The following is a 19632-nucleotide window of genomic DNA, read 5'->3' as shown; positions in this document are numbered from 1 at the left end:
CACTGCCATGCTAGTCACCACGCAGACTTTTTTTTGCATTTTATTTTGCTTCATGTGCGAGAAACGTCCTTCAGAACCCAGAACTAACGTCACCAAACCGTGAGGTAGAAGAGCTGCAAATCAAATCGCGCTCTTGAACACTTTAAACAAACACTTAAGTATTCTGCATCTGGCAAAATTCAAATATTTTTTGTATATAAACAATCAACTTTTTTCTCATATATCTCTCCCCCCCCTCCCTTCCCTCAAAGCTTAAACAAAAGCTTAAAAAGCAAACTTTGTAAACGAAGTGGCAAAAATGTAACTGTTAAGGCTTAATAATATTCAGCACGTCTTCCGGTCTACTAAAAAAATCAACCAAAACAAACCCAGGGGTCAAGGTGGTGCATCGCGTGGGCCACATGCAACAGTGGCGGCGGCCAGGAACCCCCCCCCCCCATTTCCCAACGCAGCCCTGCAAAAACAGCTCCCTGTGCAAATTAAAACGTGCGTCTTAAAAGGAAAGCACGGCCGCCACGCGCGGCCGCCACGCACGGCCACATTGATTCCCCTCCCGCCCTGGTCGCCCCCACCATCATTACCGGTTCCCACTGCGTCGCTGCCAGGGAGCGGACCACCCCCCCCCCTGCAGGCGAGGGCCCGACTTGCGGTTTAAAAATGAACGTGTAAAATGAAGCCAATCGTCATCATCTGTGAACAGAAGCCGATAAAACTGGGAGCGCCACTGTACGAGACGGCTGTGGTCATGGTTAAGAAACGCTCAAAAGCCTCCGAACAACTAATTTCTTCTTTTCCTTGTGAACGCCATTTCCACCGATCGGCAATACGTATAATATATAACTTTCAAGAGTTGAATTTCTTCCTGAGTGAGCAAGCAGAGACTACGAGGCTTGGCATGCTGCGGTTTACGTTTTGGTTGCTCGTTTAGAGTCGGCGTTAAGGAGCCGCCGACAGAGGTTGAAGCGCGCTAAAATTCAACGCTACACTCGCAGCCGGTGGCATTTCCTTAAAGTGTTAAAAAGATGGCCGAGTCCCGTCGCGAGCCGCAATAAACCGTACGCGGAGACCCAGGGGAACCGAGCGGCACCATCGTCGCCGCACACCCCACGTACGCACGTGGGCATGCATGCGTGGGCGCAGGCGGGCGGTGGCACCGGAGGCTGGGGCGCCCCCCCCCCCCCCATCACCTCCCTGCTCAAATGAAGTCGCGGCTCTTCTGGTTGCGCATGAGCGGCTGGTGGTGCCGCAGTGTCTCCAGGGAATGTTGCCAATGCCAGCAGGACTTGCAGAAGTACTTGAAACAAGCCTGGGGGAGGCAGAGCAGCAGGGGGACCGATTATAAACTATGTTTGAGAAGTGCAGTTCTCATAGCGCAGGACTATCGCCAAGGTGCTGCGTTTCACAGATGGATAGTCTTCCAGTAGGGGGCAATGCTGTCGTGTAATCCCATTTAGTAATTAAAAAAAAAATTTGGTGCCAAATTTGGGCTGACATCACAATGGCTGACTGTTGATTTCAAATGATCCCACAGGATATTTAGTGTTCCCTGTGCAGCAGATGGCGTGTAGGGTTTTATGGTTGAGACGTACACCGCAGTAACCAAGGAGGCCTGGATACAAACTGCAAACCTCTGCACTAAGCGAGGAATGCGGTAGCGCTGGGCCTTGTCAGAGTCCAAGACACTTCACAGAACTACATTCGCAAATTAACATTAAAACAGACTAATGGGAAACGGGACTGTACCATCTCACGGCAGAAGTAAGGGCCAGCCTGCGAGCAGCACAGCTGGCAGATGGACTCTTCCAAATACGGATCCACCTGGAGCTGCAATGGGACATGCACACAGATGTGAGGGGTCAACGCCAGCACTATGCAGAGCCTCGCACACTCGTGGCATAGGCAATGTGGCAAGAGCAGAAAAACTGGACGGGGGGGGGGGCAGCACCAACAGACCTTCTTGGTGAACTTGGGTGTCTTGATCTCGATGAAGGCAGCATTGACGGCCTTCATGTAGCTCTTGTGATTGTTGAACGTCACGCGCCCTGAACCTGCAACGCAATAAGGGGAGGTGGCGCACGTTACGCTGGGCGTGCCAGAGCTACAACGCACAGACAGCATGTGGATGCTGTACAAGGGGGCAGGGGTATAGCTACATTACTCCCAAGGGACAACTCGGAGAAATGACCACATGCAGCATCAGCTCGCTGAGCGGCATCGCCACACCATTCCGCAAGCCCACACATCCAGAAGTCGACCAACACTGGTGAACCCCACATCTGTGCATGCCCACCACACCAACCCTGGATATGACGACAGTTGTAGCGGCATGCGAGCATGCCCGAGTGAGCAGAATGCTGCAAACCCGGTAGCTAGAGTTCAATTCCCATTCACAGCTGAATTGGTGACAAATATATGAACTGGTCTCAATTGGCTGCCTGTCATGGACTACTTGGTGGGGTGTGTAAACATCAGCACTGGGCAAAGGAAGCCCACCCCACCCCCTCCATGTTCCGTGCCATCCTTAATAGGTGCTTGCTAACAGCACTTTTGAATAATTCATTATGGCCATTCTCTTGCATATGGGCAGCAATGTTCATGAGCTAAATGCCAACATTAGAGGTCTCGGCCACAAAGAGGGCTTCACGAGAGTTAGTGTTATGCTGTTTCTCTTCAATTAAAGGATTGGCACAGTGGTCCACTATACAGTTCGTTTAGGTTGCATGGCGATAGTTGCACTACTGTGGCTTGCGATTCCTTTAAATTTGAGCTGTGCCCATCAGCCTGATATTTGGATGCTGTTGGTTACACCAGTCTTTCAGGCGAGCTTTGTACGAACAAGAGTGCGTGGCGATCGTCACCAATGGGGTAGCGGTGCTTGTCCGTGTCAATGCCAGCGTAGACAACACCACCAAACAGGTCGTTCATGATGGTGGTGAGGCCCTCTGCATTGAGCATGCCGTGCAATGCGCCCACAAACACCGTCTTGCTCGGGTCCAGGCGCTGCGATTGACTCCGCACGTAGTTGCTGTCCGACAGCACCCAAGGGATCACTTGCACCTGCGGCAGGATGGTGGGGGAGGAGGGCCATGTCAAGGGGAGGGGGGGCAAGTGGGCATCCAGTCACGGTTGGATGAGTTTCCCTGAAGTAGTAAGTTAACCGAATATACTCAACTTCCCTGGACTGCCAAAGGTAGCAAGCACAGATGTTGGAGCACTGGAAGGTACCGCTGTTCTGACAAACTCACTTGTGATGCACGCCAATCCACACATGGGAGGAGCATAAACAAGTTACATGCATTATTAAATAAACAATTATACAGAAAGGAGAAACACGCAAAGCAACTGGAAGTCATGCAAGACAAAATTAATTAAATCCCCTATATAACCTCTTACCACTGCATCTCTCCCAGTTCAAAAATTTTTCTTGCTGTGGTTTTCCCACCTGATGATTGCTTGTGTTGCAATCGAAACGTTAGGATTTATTTTATACCTATGACTTTACCGAAAGAACCCGAGTGTATTTTTGATTTGAATCATGCTGTGGGGGGATGGGTTACAAAGATGAGTGGAGCTGATTTTCTTGGTTAAAAGGAGATTAATCAAGTTGAAGATTAACACAGGTGAGCATGGATGATCTGGATTTGAGACGTGGCAGTGCGAGAAGACGCTGAGCCATGAGATGACATTGGGGATGTGGGATGGATGTTGTAGTGCGAGATGAAAATTATTTGAATTGTGGGGGAGCAGGTAGGGAGACTCATTAAGACTCGCATGTTACCATTCAGGGTCCCCCCACGTGGGGTCCCCCCCACAACACTCCCGCATCCGGCTTCTCCCTCACCTCCTTGCAGCGCATTCGACGTGACGACACCTTGTAGTAATAGTCTCCGCAGCCATCACTGCTGCGGAAGTCGTGGGTGCAGGCCTGGAGCAGCGCACGCACTGACTTCTCAGACTCAAACAGAATGTACACGTAGCCTGCGACACGCACGTAGGTACAGGAGCGCATGCATAGATGGACATGCGTCAGTGAGGGACAAACCCAGGCGTGCCACAGCTCGTGAGGAAACGGATGGCGCAATTGCGCGCCACAAATTTAAATTTCGCATCATCCATCCATCCCTACCAGGTTCAACTGGGTTAGCGGGAGAAGGGGAAATTGTATTGTTCTACCACCTGCACCATGGCTGCAGAACACCACAGCCAACACAAGTTCATTTATCTTCTTTCGGTAAAGTCACGTAAAATGAGAATAAAATAATAAATTAATACAATTAAATAAAACAATAAAATTCTCACGACGTTTCGGCCACAACACAAGTGGCCTTCTTCAGGTGAAAGGTACAGACCTGTCGCGACGACAGAGCTTCAATGAACGTTAAGATTCGTAGCGTCTTTTAAGCTGTTTAGAGAAGTGAGGCACCTTGACAAAGGAGTTTACATATAAAAACAGACTTTAGTATTGAAATAGCCGAGTGATTTGCTTGTGACTGGTCACAGAAATGGCTATTAAAGTCAAAGCCTACACATCCAGAGGCACCTAGTACAAATCAAATATACGACTGATTTATACTGGGTGGCTCTGTGGATGTGTAGGCTTTGACTTTAACATAGCTATTTCTATGACCAATCACAAGCTAATCACTCGGCTATTTCAATGCTAAATTCTCCTGTTTTATATGTAAACCCCTGTGTCAAGGTGCCTCACTTCTCTAAACCAGCTTAAAAGACGCTACGAATCTTAACAACGTTCATTGAAGCTCTGTCGTCCCAACAGGTCTGTTCCTTTCACCTGAAGCCCACTTGTGTTGTGGCCGAAACGTCGTGAGAATTTTGTTATTTTATTTATTATTTTATTCTTATTCTACGTGACTTTACCGAAAGAACCAAAAGATGAATCCTTGCAGTCACGAAAGCTTTAAATCGAAGTTCATTTATGATAACATGACTGAACACCACTCGCGCATACTGCTCGCAACACCCACCGCTCACGCTTCCCCTGGCGGAAACGCGAACCCCTGCACTGTGAATTCAACCACTGTTAGTAATACGTCGCGATTTTAAGTCAAACACTGAAATTATCTTTGTGTGTAAACTCCAACTCCCCCGCCACTACAAATTCAGTTTGCTTGAATGTATACAGCGATGGCTATAACAATTTCATACTCGAAATGCAGAAGCAGAGTCTGCATCCATGGGGTCTAGACTTGTTGGATGCCACCAAGGAATGGGGGGAGGGGGGGAGGGAGGACCCCATCAGACCTTCCCAAACTCACCCAGAGTGGGGGGGGGGGGGACAAGAGGCAATTTGTCTTGGGCCTCACAAAAGAGGGTGCCACAAAAGGCCAGTTTTTTTTTGCAACTGTCACTTATAATTCAGGGGACACCAATGTGATTGCCAGCACTTAGCCCCAGAAAACTCTGGCTTGGTCTTGGATACCCCTGCCCCCCCCCCCCCACCGGGACCGTAGATGCTGCCGTCGCCACCATCACCACCCCGTGCTCACCGTGCAGCGATGACGTCACACTGTGCAGCACCACATCATGGGGGTGAGCGGGGAGGTGGCAACAAGTAACAGAAGGGTTCATTACCAGAGCCTCTGCACGCATTACCTTTGGGCATATTACCTTTGGGTGGGTAGCGCGGGTGTTTGCCATCCTTACCCGGCCACTCCACACTCACCGAACCAAACATCTTGAAGCAATTGATGAGGCCGGCTGTAAAGAGGTGAGACAAGATAATGAGGGCTGCGCATCACAAACAAGACAAGTGCTGGCAAGGGGCCCTCGTCACCAAACACCAGGGCCGGCCACCACCACAGCTGGCCCCCACCAACCGCCGCAGTGGTGACATGTTAACTGCCTCGCCTGGTATACAGGATGTTGTCGGTTCGACGTCTATCCTGACACCTGTGTATTTGGAGTTTGTGTTCTCCCTGTGGTAGTTTAAATGTTTCTAAAGGTCCTCTGGTTTTTCCCCTACATTTAAAAATATGCATTTAAGATAATTTGGTTATTTTAATCTCCACAATGTACTTCATTGGGCTATCAGTTGTGGCCAGGTCGCTTCTGAAAAAGCAGCAATATAGCTCAGTGTGCCTTGCATAAAATAGAGCTCAACTTTCTGCCAATGATCTTCACCCAATTCCTCCACTTAAGTTGAGGACTAAGGTCCACCAGACTTTTGTCTGGTGGACCTGAAGGTAGCCTGGTGTGGCTTGCACCACACCAGGTTACCTTCATCTCCCCATCACCGACATTCAAACAAGATTAAAGGCCATGTCCACCAAGGGGAGGCCGAGGAACAGTTCAGATATCCTGCACCGGTAGCAACGTTCCAAGTGCCAACCGCTGCGGCCCACGGCATCGCCAGCATAACGACGTGCTACCCACGGATGCGGCGTACGAGGGCATTTTACCTCACCCACGACTTGATCGCAGGGAGACAGGTCTGAAATAGTAGGAGGCAGGGTGGGGGGGGCACGCACCTTCGGTGATGTCCCAGGGAACGCCACCTAGGAACACCTTGGGGGAGAAGATGGGGCTCTTGTGGCTGCGTGGGGGCAGCTGGCCGCTCCATGTGCACGTCGCCTCGCTCACCGCTGCACACCGCACAGGCCGCACCCTTTACAACCATGCCCCCACCACATTGCCTTCACAAAGCACACCATGACGCACGCGGATGCGGTGCAATGCACGTGGTGTAGTGAATAGGCCACGTTCCACACCGCAGGGTATTGTACCCCATGGGCCTGTGCCACATGGTGCACCCAACAACCACTAACCCCGCAACCTTCCCCCGTACCCCAACACTGCGCACATCTTCCAGTCTCATCAGCATGCTGGCCGCTTATTAGTTTGCCAAGATCGTTCCTGCAGGGTCCTACAATTGCCACGAGAAGAGGCCCTTGCAGCAATGGCGCCACTGGTGAACGCGCCGGGTGTAGTGGGCGAGTGTGGTGTTACGTGGCCGGTTGCGATTCCACGACGCATCGCTGCGGGTGCCACATCGAGACTGGGTTACAGCCGGAGGAGCCACTAGAAGAGTCGAGACATCGGTGAAACCCTCACCGGCCGCCTGGCGGTGGAGCCGCGCCTGCTGCTCGATGCTGTAGGGGTCGTTCGGGCTGTAGAAGTTGCCCCAGCCCGACCAGCGCCGATCCAACAGCAGCCCGGCACTCGGTCCCCCGGCAGCGCCACCGCCCGCAACGGCGGCCGAAGGGCTGTGAGCACCAAGGCTGGCCAGGGCGCCGGCGCCCATCAGGCCCCCCATGCCACTGCACGCAGCCATTGCCGCCAGGCTGGTGAGGGTGGTGCTGTCGAGGCCAGAGTCCTCCTCGGCGAGCGGGCTGAACGGGCGGCACAGCAACTCCTTGTTCTGGGTCAGGAACGGCGAGTAGAGCGATGGGGAGATGTGCAGCCCTGACTGAATCCCAAACGCAGGCAGACATGCAGGTGTACACACAAATGTACGTGTACACCCATGCAAACAAGTACAGGCATACAGCCATTCGCAACCAAGCGGCGGTAACATCGTTTGTACTTGGCTCAGTACACCATGAAATCAAGTTGTGTTGAAGGCTTGCTGGTAGGTCGCAAGACAGACTAAGGTGTCATGGGTAGCATGAGACCACTGGCAGATGCACCACCAGGGCTCCCCACTGTGCCAACTTGCTACGTTTTTGCTGCTCAGGGCTCTGGCCTGTGCCACACCCTGGTTTAGCCTCCTCGATTAGGCCAAATAGAAGCTGCTTAGGCATGTGCTGGTTGGGCATGTGAGCGACTTGACCAAGCTAACATCCTCACCTTCCAGAGGAGCTCACCGATAGGACTATCCAAATCTCTGAAGGATCTGTAAGCTCTAACAATCCAGCCTGGTTAAACCCAGGATGGCTCAAAACAGGTCAAGCCTGAACTTTTCAAACCAGTGCAATCCTAAAAGGGAAGGGGGCATGACTGACAGACATGCATTAAGCATTATGCAGCCAATTAAAATATGCCACTCAATTGATTCAGAGCGAGACCTTTGCTGCCAAAGCGGAGCTGGTTACAAGTACACTGCCCAGATGTGGAAACTTCTCTACTCTCCACAACTGCTCCATCACTCATGGTGAGTTGAGGGGGTGGAGTATAAGATGACAAAATACCCAGGAAGGTATTTTTGTGGGGCTGAAAGACCCTGTTGTTCCTCAGGCGCAGCCACATTCAGTAGCTATGCATTTAATATATGACCAAATTAACCGCTCGTCAGCTTAAAAATTGACATCCGGCCACCCCCACATGCATGTGCCATGCAGCTACGGTAATGGCACCAGTAGCAGTGCGCCATGTGGTCTTACCACAAGGTCGATCATCTCCGAGCCGGAGCTGAAGCCGCTTGTGTCAGAGTCAGCGGGGCTGGAGGACCGGGAGTCGCTCACACCGCCAGCTTTGCCGGCACGGGGCAGTCCCCCATGCATCGCCACTAGCACGGGCGCAAGGTCCATGCTGCTGCCATCGTCCCCACGGACACCCTGCAGACGGCCCAGTGGCCCCAGGCTGAGAACCCTGCTGAGAGCGTCTCCCCCGTCATCAGAGAATCCGCGGGCCCCCTGGTGGATTCCTCCGCCGTGGCCCACCCCGCAACGGCCTCCGGGCCCCATCGCGCCGGGGGGGAATCCCCGCCGAGGCAGGGGGTAGCCGCCCGCCCCTATGTCATCACAACCTCCACCTCCGCCGCTCAAATCACCCAGACCGAGACCTGAAAAGCAGCACGGCACCACAGCGTCACAAAGTGGCGGAAGTACTTCGGTGGGTGGGGTGGTACTGGTTGCGGTGGGGGGGCCAAGACACATGCACCAACTATCACAACTTTTAGAATTACATCGTGACACTGCAGTCAAGTTGCTTACCCTCTCGTACCAGAGTTCTTAGAGAAGCTCACACGATTAAGGTCGAAAGGTTTCCTGCTCTTGTAGCTCAGAGCCCTATGGCAGCAGTCATGTCGCTGCTGCACAAAGCCCCAACACTGACACGAGTACAAATTAGCACTTACCACCTCTATGGGAGGCCCAGGATTGGTTCAAGGATGCAATTTAAGTGAATATGTCAAATAACTTCAGAAAATCACATTAATCTCTAAGAGAGGAGACAAGGGGGGGGGGGGGGGGGGTGTATGGGTCTGTCTCTGCTGACCGAGGGGAGTGCTGGTTACATCGAGGCTGCCCCGGTGGTAAGGGAGATGGTTCCGGGGGGAATCCCACGAAGGGGGGCCACCCCCACTTCCCCTGCAAAACCCTGGTGGGGGGTCGGGGCCTGGCATGGAGTCCATCAGGGAGGGCGTCACATCGGGGGCCATTGGGAACATGTCCGACAAGGAGCCCCACGGCATGAGGCAGTCTGCAAACACACACGAGAAGACAAAGACAGATGTGAAAGTACGTACAAAAGACGCCCTCCACCCCCCCCCCCGTATATCCTTTAGACTGTTGGGGCAAGTATTGTTCAGAAGTACCTACGATGGCCAACACTGCACGCAGGAGTGGGTAGGCCAGCTCCACACCGACACCTTTCGTCTCCCCAGTGCTCATGTTTACACAATGCAACTCAAGACAGTCGATCCAGGAATTGATTCACTAGTCATTGGAACGAGTCACAGGGTTTGTAGTACAGCGTTGCAATTCATGGCACTACTGCTCCCCATAATGTGTATGCACCCACGGCACGTACCCACATGCGTGCAACCAATTTGCACAACGGACACCACGTGACGATCCCAAAACAGTTAGACAGAGGAGTTTGACGGAGGTAACGGCATCTGACGCAGGCACCATCCCGTGGTGTTTATGCTGTACCCAGTCTGTATGCAAGACAAAGCTTAAGGAGCAGTGAGCAGGGCAGACAGCCAAGTGCTCCATGGATCAAACTGCATTCTGCACTGCACACCCCTGCAGTGCAAGCACAACCAACACCGCAAAGGCACAGTGAGGACACTGGCAGTAGTAAATCCTCCTGGGACACCACGCACCAAAATGGCATTGTTTAAACACGCAGAGACACCATACAACACATTAGCCAATATTGCACTCATACCAGACACGACGTACACCTCTCACATTTACATTCCACCACAGACCACTCGCAGCACTAGCCACTCAATCCAAAAACACATGCACACATACCAAACAGTCGCAGCTTCCAGCACACATCCCTTACTTTTACAATAAATGCAAATATCACACACGCTCTCAACACGATTTTACCGCACAGCTTTGGCGCACATGAACACATCCCCGATGCGCTCTGCGCACAGAGCCATGACTTTGCAGTAAAGAGAGAAAACCTTTCCAAGGCTGCATCACTCTGTGGACGAATGCTTGCAGCTCCTGAAAGCTTCTGTGGCGCAGCCCGAAGGCACTGCTTTGCTGCATCCACACAGCAGCAGCACGCGCATGATGCAACTCAAACTCCACCACCACCAGTCAAGCGCACATGGCAACAATATCGGGGCTGCCAGCAATGGGCAGTGGTGGGGCGCTCTGCCCTACAGGGGGAACACGGTGGAGCGAGGGCGGCACACGTGCCATAACGGCAGCGCTGTCAGCACCCCACCCATTCCCCCCTTCCCCCCACGGGGCTGCCCTTACACTCAGCACCCAGCTCTGGCATTAACATTGTCAGCTCATAACATCCAGCCTCAGAGCAGGCACACAAACACAGCACCACCCGCTGGACAGCCAACAAGCCCATATCCGTGGAAATAAAAAAATCAAGAGGGAGATGAGCAATCACAAGTCAAGAGTCCCGGCTGCAGCAGCAGCAACTCACAGCAGTGGCCGTGAACGACGTCGCAGCCTGGCGACCTGCAGATGGAGCTGCAGCAGACAGCCAACCCGGCGAGCAGCGGCTGAGCCAACTGCGTTGTGCGCGGGGCGCTGTGCTGCAGCGCTGACGCAGCACCGCCGGAGGACCATGTGTGCAGTGACTCACAATCACATTCGCCAGCGCTTTTCATCAGCAGCCATCTGGCACTGCTCCGCTAGCGCATTCCCAGCCGGCGGGGGGGGGGCGCAGGCCTCTGCGCTGCCGTAATCGCGGTGCCACCTTCACCTTCAGGAATACCAGCGCTGCTGCAGTCCCGCATTTAACCAGAAACACCGACACCGTCCATCCGTCCCCAACGCTACCAGCTTACAGGGCGGCCTCTAAGTTAAAGCGAGGACGTGAACTCAAGGGCAAACTTATTTCCTTCATCGAAATTCGTGGTGCTATCGCCCAGCAGTACCGGCGGTCAACATGACGGTAATAGCAGGGAGGGCATTTAGTCAGTTCAGCGCCACCCTCATTTCACCAGCTAGACCTCAACCCCCACCCCCCCAGGGGAAGGGAGGACAGCCCAACAGACGCCAAACTTTATAAGCCACAGCTCCATGACAAAGTCACTGCTTGGCTCGCACCACCAAATGAGAATTCCTTCCAGTCACCAGCTCTTAAAATCACTTTCCTCAATTCAAAAACGTATCAACTTTCATCCATCACAATTTATATAGCTCTATGTTGTTGGCAGTTTGACATTTTAGGCCTTTGGTCCTGTGATCATTAACTGTTCATTCATGTAAACTGGGTCGCAGACAAACGCACTCTTCCACTCCTTCAGAGTGAGCACAACCGCTATTGTGAGGTTGTGTTGCCTCGCCCCTCAGCATTAACACAATGCTCCCCCACCATCCTCCCCCTCTCCACAACCTCCCACCACCGTAGAACTAGCAGCACTCACCGCGCAGGCCGGTGGTACCGAGTGGCGCTCCCTGCAGGTCCAGAGCACTGTCCAGCAGACTGCTCAGATGCATAGCCACGTCAGAGTCCGGGCAACCCAGGGCCTCCCTCCCCCGGAAACCCCCAAGGGGGTCATGGGAGTCTTGCCCCTGCAGACCCCCCATAGGCTCGCGGGCATCCATGTCGCACGGGCGCTCCGATGCTCCCCGCCGTTCCCCTCCTCCCTCAAACGCATCCTGCACAGGGCAATGGCCGTCATTACATGAGACCGTCAATAGGAAAAGGTGCAACAGCAAATCGCTTGTGTTACCACTTGCAAAAGGGGCCTCCACTACAGGGAAGCATTAGAGGACACTTTAGAAATGAGTATTTGGCCTACTCTTCCACAAAAATGTACATTCAGTCCGTTTGTCAACCCACCACTGCTGTGCATAGGCTTCCCCCCACGCGTGAGTCATTGGGGTTACTTAACAATACTTTACTGGTCAGTGCAGTTTGGTGAAGCTGGAAAGCATAAATGAGAAAGCAAGTACAGTACAAAAAAATATTCTCCACTGCACTCTTGCTCACAAAGCACAAGCATGCAGCGGCCAATGACAACCTAACATGTGGTGGCCCATCCAGGCTTGAGCCTTCTTAGCTTCCAAGCGCTGATGGCATAAAATCTGGAATGTGCCCAGCCATTAGGCACGAGTACTCTCAATTACCCAGGATAATACTCGGATGTTTGGCCAAAGCTACCAGTGTTGGGCATACGCGACAACAGTATGCAGCGAAAACACACGCATACAGTATGCCGAACTTCCTTTGTACCGTATGTAGGCAACAGTGCTAATCGGAGGTGTACACGGGGGGGGGGGGGGGGGGGGTACAACTCAAAACTCCACAGATGGATTAAATCCAGACCAAATCCATCGACTCCAAACTGAGTATTCCCAGAGTCTCCCATCCAGTCACCAAGGCTAAACTCTGCTGGGTTTCAGATCCGACAGGTTTTGGTGCATTCACTGATGTGGTGTCAAGCATGCGAACTCATGTGCACGCACATTCGCACACAAATCACACCAGCCACCATTTGTCATCAAGTGACGGTGCTGCCACTGCAGACCATGGTGCCAGGCTAGGTGCACGTTGACGACTCACTGCCAGAGAGATCACATGGCAGATCTAAGTGTTATGGGTTAACAGATTGACGTGACTGGCATAGCATATGCACCACCTGTGCCCCACACTGCATCAGCTTGCCCGTGTTCAATCACCCATGAGCAGACAAAAATGCAGCCAAAAAGCCCACACTGCATCATCCATTAGGCATTGATATTATGGTGCCATCTTTGTGGTGTCAAAGCAGTGGTACAGAATTCATGTGGTTACTAAACATTAATAAGCAATCATTTGTATAGCAATCACGTCCAAATGGCAATGGCATCTGCATACATCTACCGAGGGCCTTCACTGTAGCTATGAAATCTCAACTCTGGTTTCAGAGATGCAGGAGTCCTCCCCCCACCCGTCCCAGATCTGCCAAACAAGAACTAAATTCTCAAACTTCCTCTTCAGACCCCAGACACGTTTCCCATATTTTTTGTACAGATCGGATGTTATACAATTTTCCAAAGCAACGCATGTACGTTTCACTACCTTAGGCAGTGCCAATAAGGATAGTAACGAGCCCATGAATAAACAATATTTTTCAGTAATTAGTGCAATGCATTTACCAGTGACTAAAACACCTATATACAAGAGCTCATGACGACCAATGCTGTTTATTCCACCACGCCATTGCTTCCTTCTGCAAGTGTACAGGACGATTCTCAAGAGGAGTTTGCAGAGGGCCTTCGTATGGGTGCGGTCAAATCCCCTGCCAAAGTCACAGCGGCAGGTCTGCCATAACCACCATGGTTCCACCCCCCCGTAAGTCCCCACCGTTTCACGGGCCTAGCCACCCCACCCAATTAACCACCCAGGAACTCAAGCCAGTCACCAACTCGCCAATCATGCCAAAACACAGCCACACGCAGTATATTCCAATGTTAAACTTAAAACTAGTCGGTAAAAGGCAAAGTGTACCAGGCTAGGTGCGGTCGGGAGGGAGACTGGGGATGGCAGAAAAGATCACCGATAGACAATGCAGCACGAGCAAATCCCATCACCCACACCATATCCTCTCATCCCCCCCCCATCACCCCCCCGCCAACCACCCTCAACATCACCACCTCCCTCATCACCGCTCGCTCCATGCGAAGTCGTCAAGGCAGCTGCGCCCCAGAGCAGCGCGGACGGGAGGAGCGAGAGGCCCGGACAGCAGCGCAGCAGTCCGCGTTATTAACCCACGGGATCCCCGTTACAATCGAAGGCCCCCCCCTTGATTCGATCCCCTATGACACAGGAGTTGCTGCTACAATCTCTACAGCACAATCTGGCCCGTGTATTGCCTCGGCGGTCGTTTTCGCGATCCTAAATGTAGACCGGAGTGCCTCTCACGGTTCTCAATGCAGACCGGGGTTCCCCTCACGGTTCCTGTCAAGGTACCGTCAGGGTCCCCGTCAAACTCCCTCACGGTCCCGGTCAGATCCCCTCGCGATTCCCGTTCCTATCCGCGCTACTGAATGTAATCACCCCGTGTTTACACCGCGGAATGACGTCAACAGCACGTGGGGCGGGGAAGCTCCACGTGACCGCCGTTGACAAATCCGAGAGCCCGGACCAGCGAGGGGCGTCGCCAGGCAGGAGACACGTGCGCGGCCAAAGGGGCGCGACCCTCACCGCTCACCTCTCTCACCACCAAGTCCCTCACGACTCACGATCCCATTCCCATCATTTCACCTCCCTCTTTACAAACGCCTCAACATGCCACTCATCCACCATTCAACAGACCACTTGCACAACCATCTCTCCCCCCGGCCAACAACTCGCCCCCCTCCACCCCCTGGCCAACCCCCCCACCCCCCCGGCCAACCACTCAACCACCCCTCGTCAACCACTCCTACTCCCCCCCTCGTCAACCACTCCAACTCCCCCTTCCCCTCGTCAACAACTCCCCCCCCCCTGCCCCTCGTCGTCAACCACTCCAACTCCCCCCCACCCCTCGTCAACCACTCCAACTCCCCCTTCCCCTCGTCAACAACTCCCCCCCCTGCTCCTCGTCGTCAACCACTCCAACTCCCCCCCCCCCCTCGTCAACCACTCCTACTCCCCCCCCTCCCCCTCGTCAACCACTCCAACTCCCTCCCCTCGTCAACCACTCCAACTCCCCCTTCCCCTCGTCAACAACTCCCCCCCCCCTGCTCCTCGTCGTCAACCACTCCAACTCTCCCCCACCCCTCGTCAACCACTCCAACTACCCCCCCCCTCGTCGTCAACCACTCCAACTCCCCCCCCTCGTCAACCACTCCAACTACCCCCCCCCTCGTCAACCACTCCAACTACCCCCCCCTCGTCAACCACTCCAACTACCCCCCCCTCGTCAACTACTCCAACTACCCCCCCCCTCCCCAACCACTCCAACTCCGCCCCCCCTCGTCAACCACTCCAACTACCCCCCCCCTGCCCTCGTCAACCACTCCAACTACCCCCCCCTCCCCAACCACTCCAACTACCCCCCCTCCCCAACCACTCCAACTACCCCCCCCCCTCGTCAACCACTCCAACTATCCCCCCCCTCCCCTCGTCAACCACTCCAACTACCCCCCCCCTCCCCTCGTCAACCACTCCAACTACCCCCCCCCCTCGTCAACCACTCCAACTATCCCCCCCCCCTCGTCAACCACTCCAACTCCCCCCCCCCCCTCGTCAACCACTCCAACTCCCCCCCCCCCCTCGTCAACAACTCCCCCCCCCCCCTCGTCAACCACTCCAACTCCCCCCCCCCCCCTCGTCAACCACTCCAACTCCCCCCCCCCCTCGTCAACCACTCCAACTCCCCCCCCCCCCTCGTCAACCACTCCAACTATCCCCTCCCCTCGTCAACCACTCCAACTATCCCCCCCTCGTCAACCACTCCAACTATACCCCCCTCCCCTCGTCAACTACTCCAACTATCCCCCCCCTCGTCAACCACTCCAACTATCCCTCTCTCCCCACGTCAACCACTCCAACTATCCCCCCCCTCGTCAACCACTCCAACTATCCCCCCCCCTCTCCCCTCGTCAACCACTCCAACTATCCCCCCCCTCTCCCCTCGTCAACCACTCCAACTATCCCCCCCCCTCCCCTCGTCAACCACTCCAACTATCCCCCCCCCTCTCGTCAACCACTCCAACTATCCCCCCCCCCCTCTCGTCAAACACTCCAACTATCCCCCCCCTCTCCCCTCGTCAACCACTCCAACTATCCCCCCCCCCTCTCCCCTCGTCAACCACTCCAACTATCCCCCCCCTCTCCCCTCGTCAACCACTCCAACTATCCCCCCCCTCTCCCCTCGTCAACCACTCCAACTATCCCCCCCCCCTCTCCCCTCGTTAACCACTCCAACTATCCCCCCCCCCCTCTCCCCTCGTCAACCACTCCAACTATCCCCCCCCTCGTCAACCACTCCAACTATCCCCCCCCCTCTCCCCTCGTCAACCACTCCAACTATCCCCCCCTCTCCCCTCGTCAACCACTCCAACTATCCCCCCCCCTCCCCTCGTCAACCACTCCAACTATCCCCTCCCCTCGTCAACCACTCCAACTATCCCCCCCCCTCTCGTCAACCACTCCAACTATCCCCCCCCCCTCTCGTCAAACACTCCAACTATCCCCCCCCCTCTCCCCTCGTCAAACACTCCAACTATCCCCCCCCCTCTCCCCTCGTCAACCACTCCAACTATCCCCCCCCCTCTCCCCTCGTCAACCACTCCAACTATCCCCCCCCTCTCCCCTCGTCAACCACTCCAACTATCCCCCCCCTCTCCCCTCGTCAACCACTCCAACTATCCCCCCCCCTCTCCCCTCGTCAACCACTCCAACTATCCCCCCCCCTCTCCCCTCGTCAACCACTCCAACTATCCCCCCCCCTCTCCCCTCGTCAACCACTCCAACTATCCCCCCCCTCCCCTCGTCAACCACTCCAACTATCCCCCCCCTCCCCTCGTCAACCACTCCAACTATCCCCCCCCCTCCCCTCGTCAACCACTCCAACTATCCCCCCCCTCCCCTCGTCAACCACTCCAACTATCCCCCCCCTCCCCTCGTCAACCACTCCAACTATCCCCCCCCTCCCCTCGTCAACCACTCCAACTATCCCCCCCCTCGTCAACCACTCCAACTATCCCCCCCTCTCCCCTCGTCAACCACTCCAACTATCCCCCCCTCTCCCCTCGTCAACCACTCCAACTATCCCCCCCTCTCCCCTCGTCAACCACTCCAACTATCCCCCCCTCTCCCCTCGTCAACCACTCCAACTCCCCACCCCCCCTCGTCAACCACTCCAACTCCCCACCCCCCCTCGTCAACCACTCCAACTATTCCCCCCCCCCCCTAACCTCACCGAACTCACCATGAGCTACCCACGTGCGCGTGGCCGCGTTGAAGCCTTGCTCTTAAATGGCGGCCGATGGCCTCGTTTGAATCGCCCCAGCGCCACGTGACCAATTAAGCAAATGGATGCGCGTGCATCAAGCACCAATCATCGCTCACCACCCCCCTCACCCCACGCAGACTTCACTGGAATCCTGCGTGGGTGGGGTCCAACGAAGACGGAGGTTTACGTCGAGAGAACGCGCAGGCTCCAATTAGTGCGTTCTCGAGGCGCGCCAACTCGTGCCATCAAACATCGTGGCTTATTATTTACAATTCATGCGACACAATGCACCTGCATGTGAATCAATTACAATTCACCAGGAGGACGGGAGGGAGGCCGTGGGGGGCTCCCACAAATCCCGTGCCCCCACTCACCATCCGTCTCCACCCCTTTCAGTTTCATTTGTATGTATTTGGTATATCCCTGTGAGCCATTCGGCTCTTGAATCGGGTGCAACCGCAACACACAAAAAACAAATACATGAACAAAAAAACATCTTAAAGTGACTATGTGACTGCGCAAACAGAAAATCCAGGAAAAAAACAGCAAAATATTCCTGAAAAAGTACCGTACACCAACGCTGTGCAAAGATCCCAGTGGGATGCAAGTCAAACAACAACAACAACAACCACAAGACAACTTAGATTAAGGCCATCAGTCTAACTCCGTACTATTACAAACAAACATGTCCAAACCAAAAAACGTTTTCGACATCAAAATAAAGCCATAAAAGCAATGTAACAGTGATCATAGGAACTGTGACCGAATTTTCACAATAAACGACATAAACAGCATATAACACCAAACCCTAGGGCCATAGCTGGCTGCATGAGTCACTCCACAACAACAGGAGCATCAGTCGGAGCATCAAATTTTTCAATGCACCTTTAAGATCAGCACACTAAATCAAAATACAGATAATACTTTGTCGCGGTCATCCGGAGCGAAACATTTTATTTTATTTTAGGCCACTGAATAGCAGTGGCAGCTAGGGGTGTACAACTCCTCTAGAGCAGTTTTGAGTGAAGATCTCATAGGTAGTGATTCAAGTTGCAGTTTATTGGCAATAGCATTCCAGACCCTGAGTGCATCAATAGCCAAAGGCCCTTTCTCCAGTTTTTGTACGGCAATAGGGAATGTGAAGCTGGTAAATGAGCGAAGACCTGAGGTCCAATTTGTTCTTTGCAACAGAGAGGAGATCCAGCAGGTAGTCTGCGGATTTTTTTGTAAGTATATCGTGAATAAATGAGATCTGGTGCACATGTCGTCGAACATTAAGAGATGTTTCAGTTTTTCAGTTTTTTCAGTTTCTTTCTTTTGGTATAGCCCTGTGAGCCATTCGGCTCTTGAATCGGGTGCAACCACAACAAACAAAAAAACACGAACAAGAAAAACATCTTAAAGTGACTATGTGACTGTGCAAACAGAAAATCCATGACAAAACAGCAAAATATTCTAGATTTAAAGCTTCCGTGACTGCAAGGATCCATACTCTTTGGTTCTATTCGGTAAAGTCACGTAGGTAAAAAATAAAACAACAAAAATCACGACGTTTCGGCCACAACACAAGCGGCCTTCATCAGGTGAAGGGAGCAGACTATCTCGAGGACAATGCTGGAGTGAAACACAGCCACGCTCAGACCGCGACATTTAAGCTGTGTGCGAGGAAACAAGGTGCCTTGACAAATGCATTAGCATAAAAATTAGCATTTGATTGGCCGACTTAGCATGATGAACGATGTAGAGGTGGTGTACATGCGGGTGAACATGCCGGTTGGCGAGGGGGGGAGGGGGAGTTTACCTATTGATGGTGTGAAAAGGGATTTTTTTAAGAGCTGCGACAGTTTGGGGTACCACTACTTGAAAAATATACTGTACCATTGAAAATTAGTTTAATGGTTGGTTCGATTTATAACATCTTTCCAATGGTTGCCTAATTTGAAACCATCTTCTTGGTTGAAATTGTGTCTGTGTTTGTAGATCTGAATTGCCTCGTGAACAAATCTCTGATAAAAACCCGTGGGTTTGCAAAGAACCTTGGTATCGGAGAAAATTATATAGTGATCACCCACAGCGTTGTAACAGTGATCAGCTAGGGCAGAAGAATTCGTTCTGCCGTGTATCAAATCTGATTTGTGCTCGCGAATTCGGTCAGAGACATGTCGCTTTGTCTCCCCGATATAGCAATCACCGCAGGTACAACTCAACTTGTAAACCCCGGGGTACTGTAAGTCAGGAATGACATCCTTCACGGATGGGATCAGATCACGAATTTTGTGTACTGTATTGAACCGGACCTGGATCTTGTGTTTGTTTAGAATTTTGGAAATCTTTTTAGTAACGCCTGCTATATATGGTAGTGTGATGGTTGTGAC

At 53.2% G+C, this 19632-nt stretch overlaps 1 protein-coding gene across 8 annotated transcripts; it reads right to left on the bottom strand.

The window, feature by feature from the left end:
* Window positions 1-22: 22 nt before the first annotated feature.
* On the bottom strand, window positions 23-17322 carry CPEB1 (cytoplasmic polyadenylation element binding protein 1). 8 transcript variants are annotated; one of them, XM_032952176.2, is made up of 12 exons: window positions 17234-17322; window positions 11756-11990; window positions 9175-9378; window positions 8340-8740; window positions 7072-7426; window positions 6489-6602; window positions 5614-5718; window positions 3842-3978; window positions 2859-3057; window positions 1954-2048; window positions 1744-1824; window positions 23-1306 (listed from the first exon to the last, which is right to left on the bottom strand). In XM_032952176.2, exons 1-12 carry the CDS (start codon window positions 17234-17236, stop codon window positions 1196-1198), a joined length of 2040 nt encoding a protein of 679 aa, XP_032808067.1. In that variant the 5' UTR covers window positions 17237-17322; the 3' UTR covers window positions 23-1195. The 8 variants fall into 8 exon arrangements, with proteins under 8 accessions (XP_032808067.1, XP_032808141.1, XP_032808105.1 ...); XM_032952250.2 differs by lacking the exon at window positions 17234-17322 and adding an exon at window positions 14374-14509; XM_032952214.2 differs by lacking the exon at window positions 17234-17322 and adding an exon at window positions 14239-14377.
* Window positions 17323-19632: the final 2310 nt, after the last annotated feature.

Source organism: Petromyzon marinus, chromosome 1 (assembly GCF_048934315.1).
Source record: "Petromyzon marinus isolate PM22_M1 ecotype Great Lakes invasive population chromosome 1, UKy_Petmar_22M1.pri1.0, whole genome shotgun sequence".
Classification (NCBI taxonomy): domain Eukaryota; kingdom Metazoa; phylum Chordata; class Hyperoartia; order Petromyzontiformes; family Petromyzontidae; genus Petromyzon; species Petromyzon marinus.
This window is presented reverse-complemented; position numbering and strand designations above follow the sequence as displayed.

Bases quoted from the DNA above. Each gene is read 5' to 3' on its own strand.
- CPEB1 (XM_032952168.2), bottom strand. The intron at 3,979-5,613 runs GTAATGCGTGCA...TGCGTGTCGCAG, and splicing joins CAAAGGTAATATGCCCAAAG to GCTACGTGTACATTCTGTTT. The intron at 1,825-1,953 runs GTCTGTTGGTGC...GTCCCATTGCAG, and splicing joins CACCCAAGTTCACCAAGAAG to CTCCAGGTGGATCCGTATTT.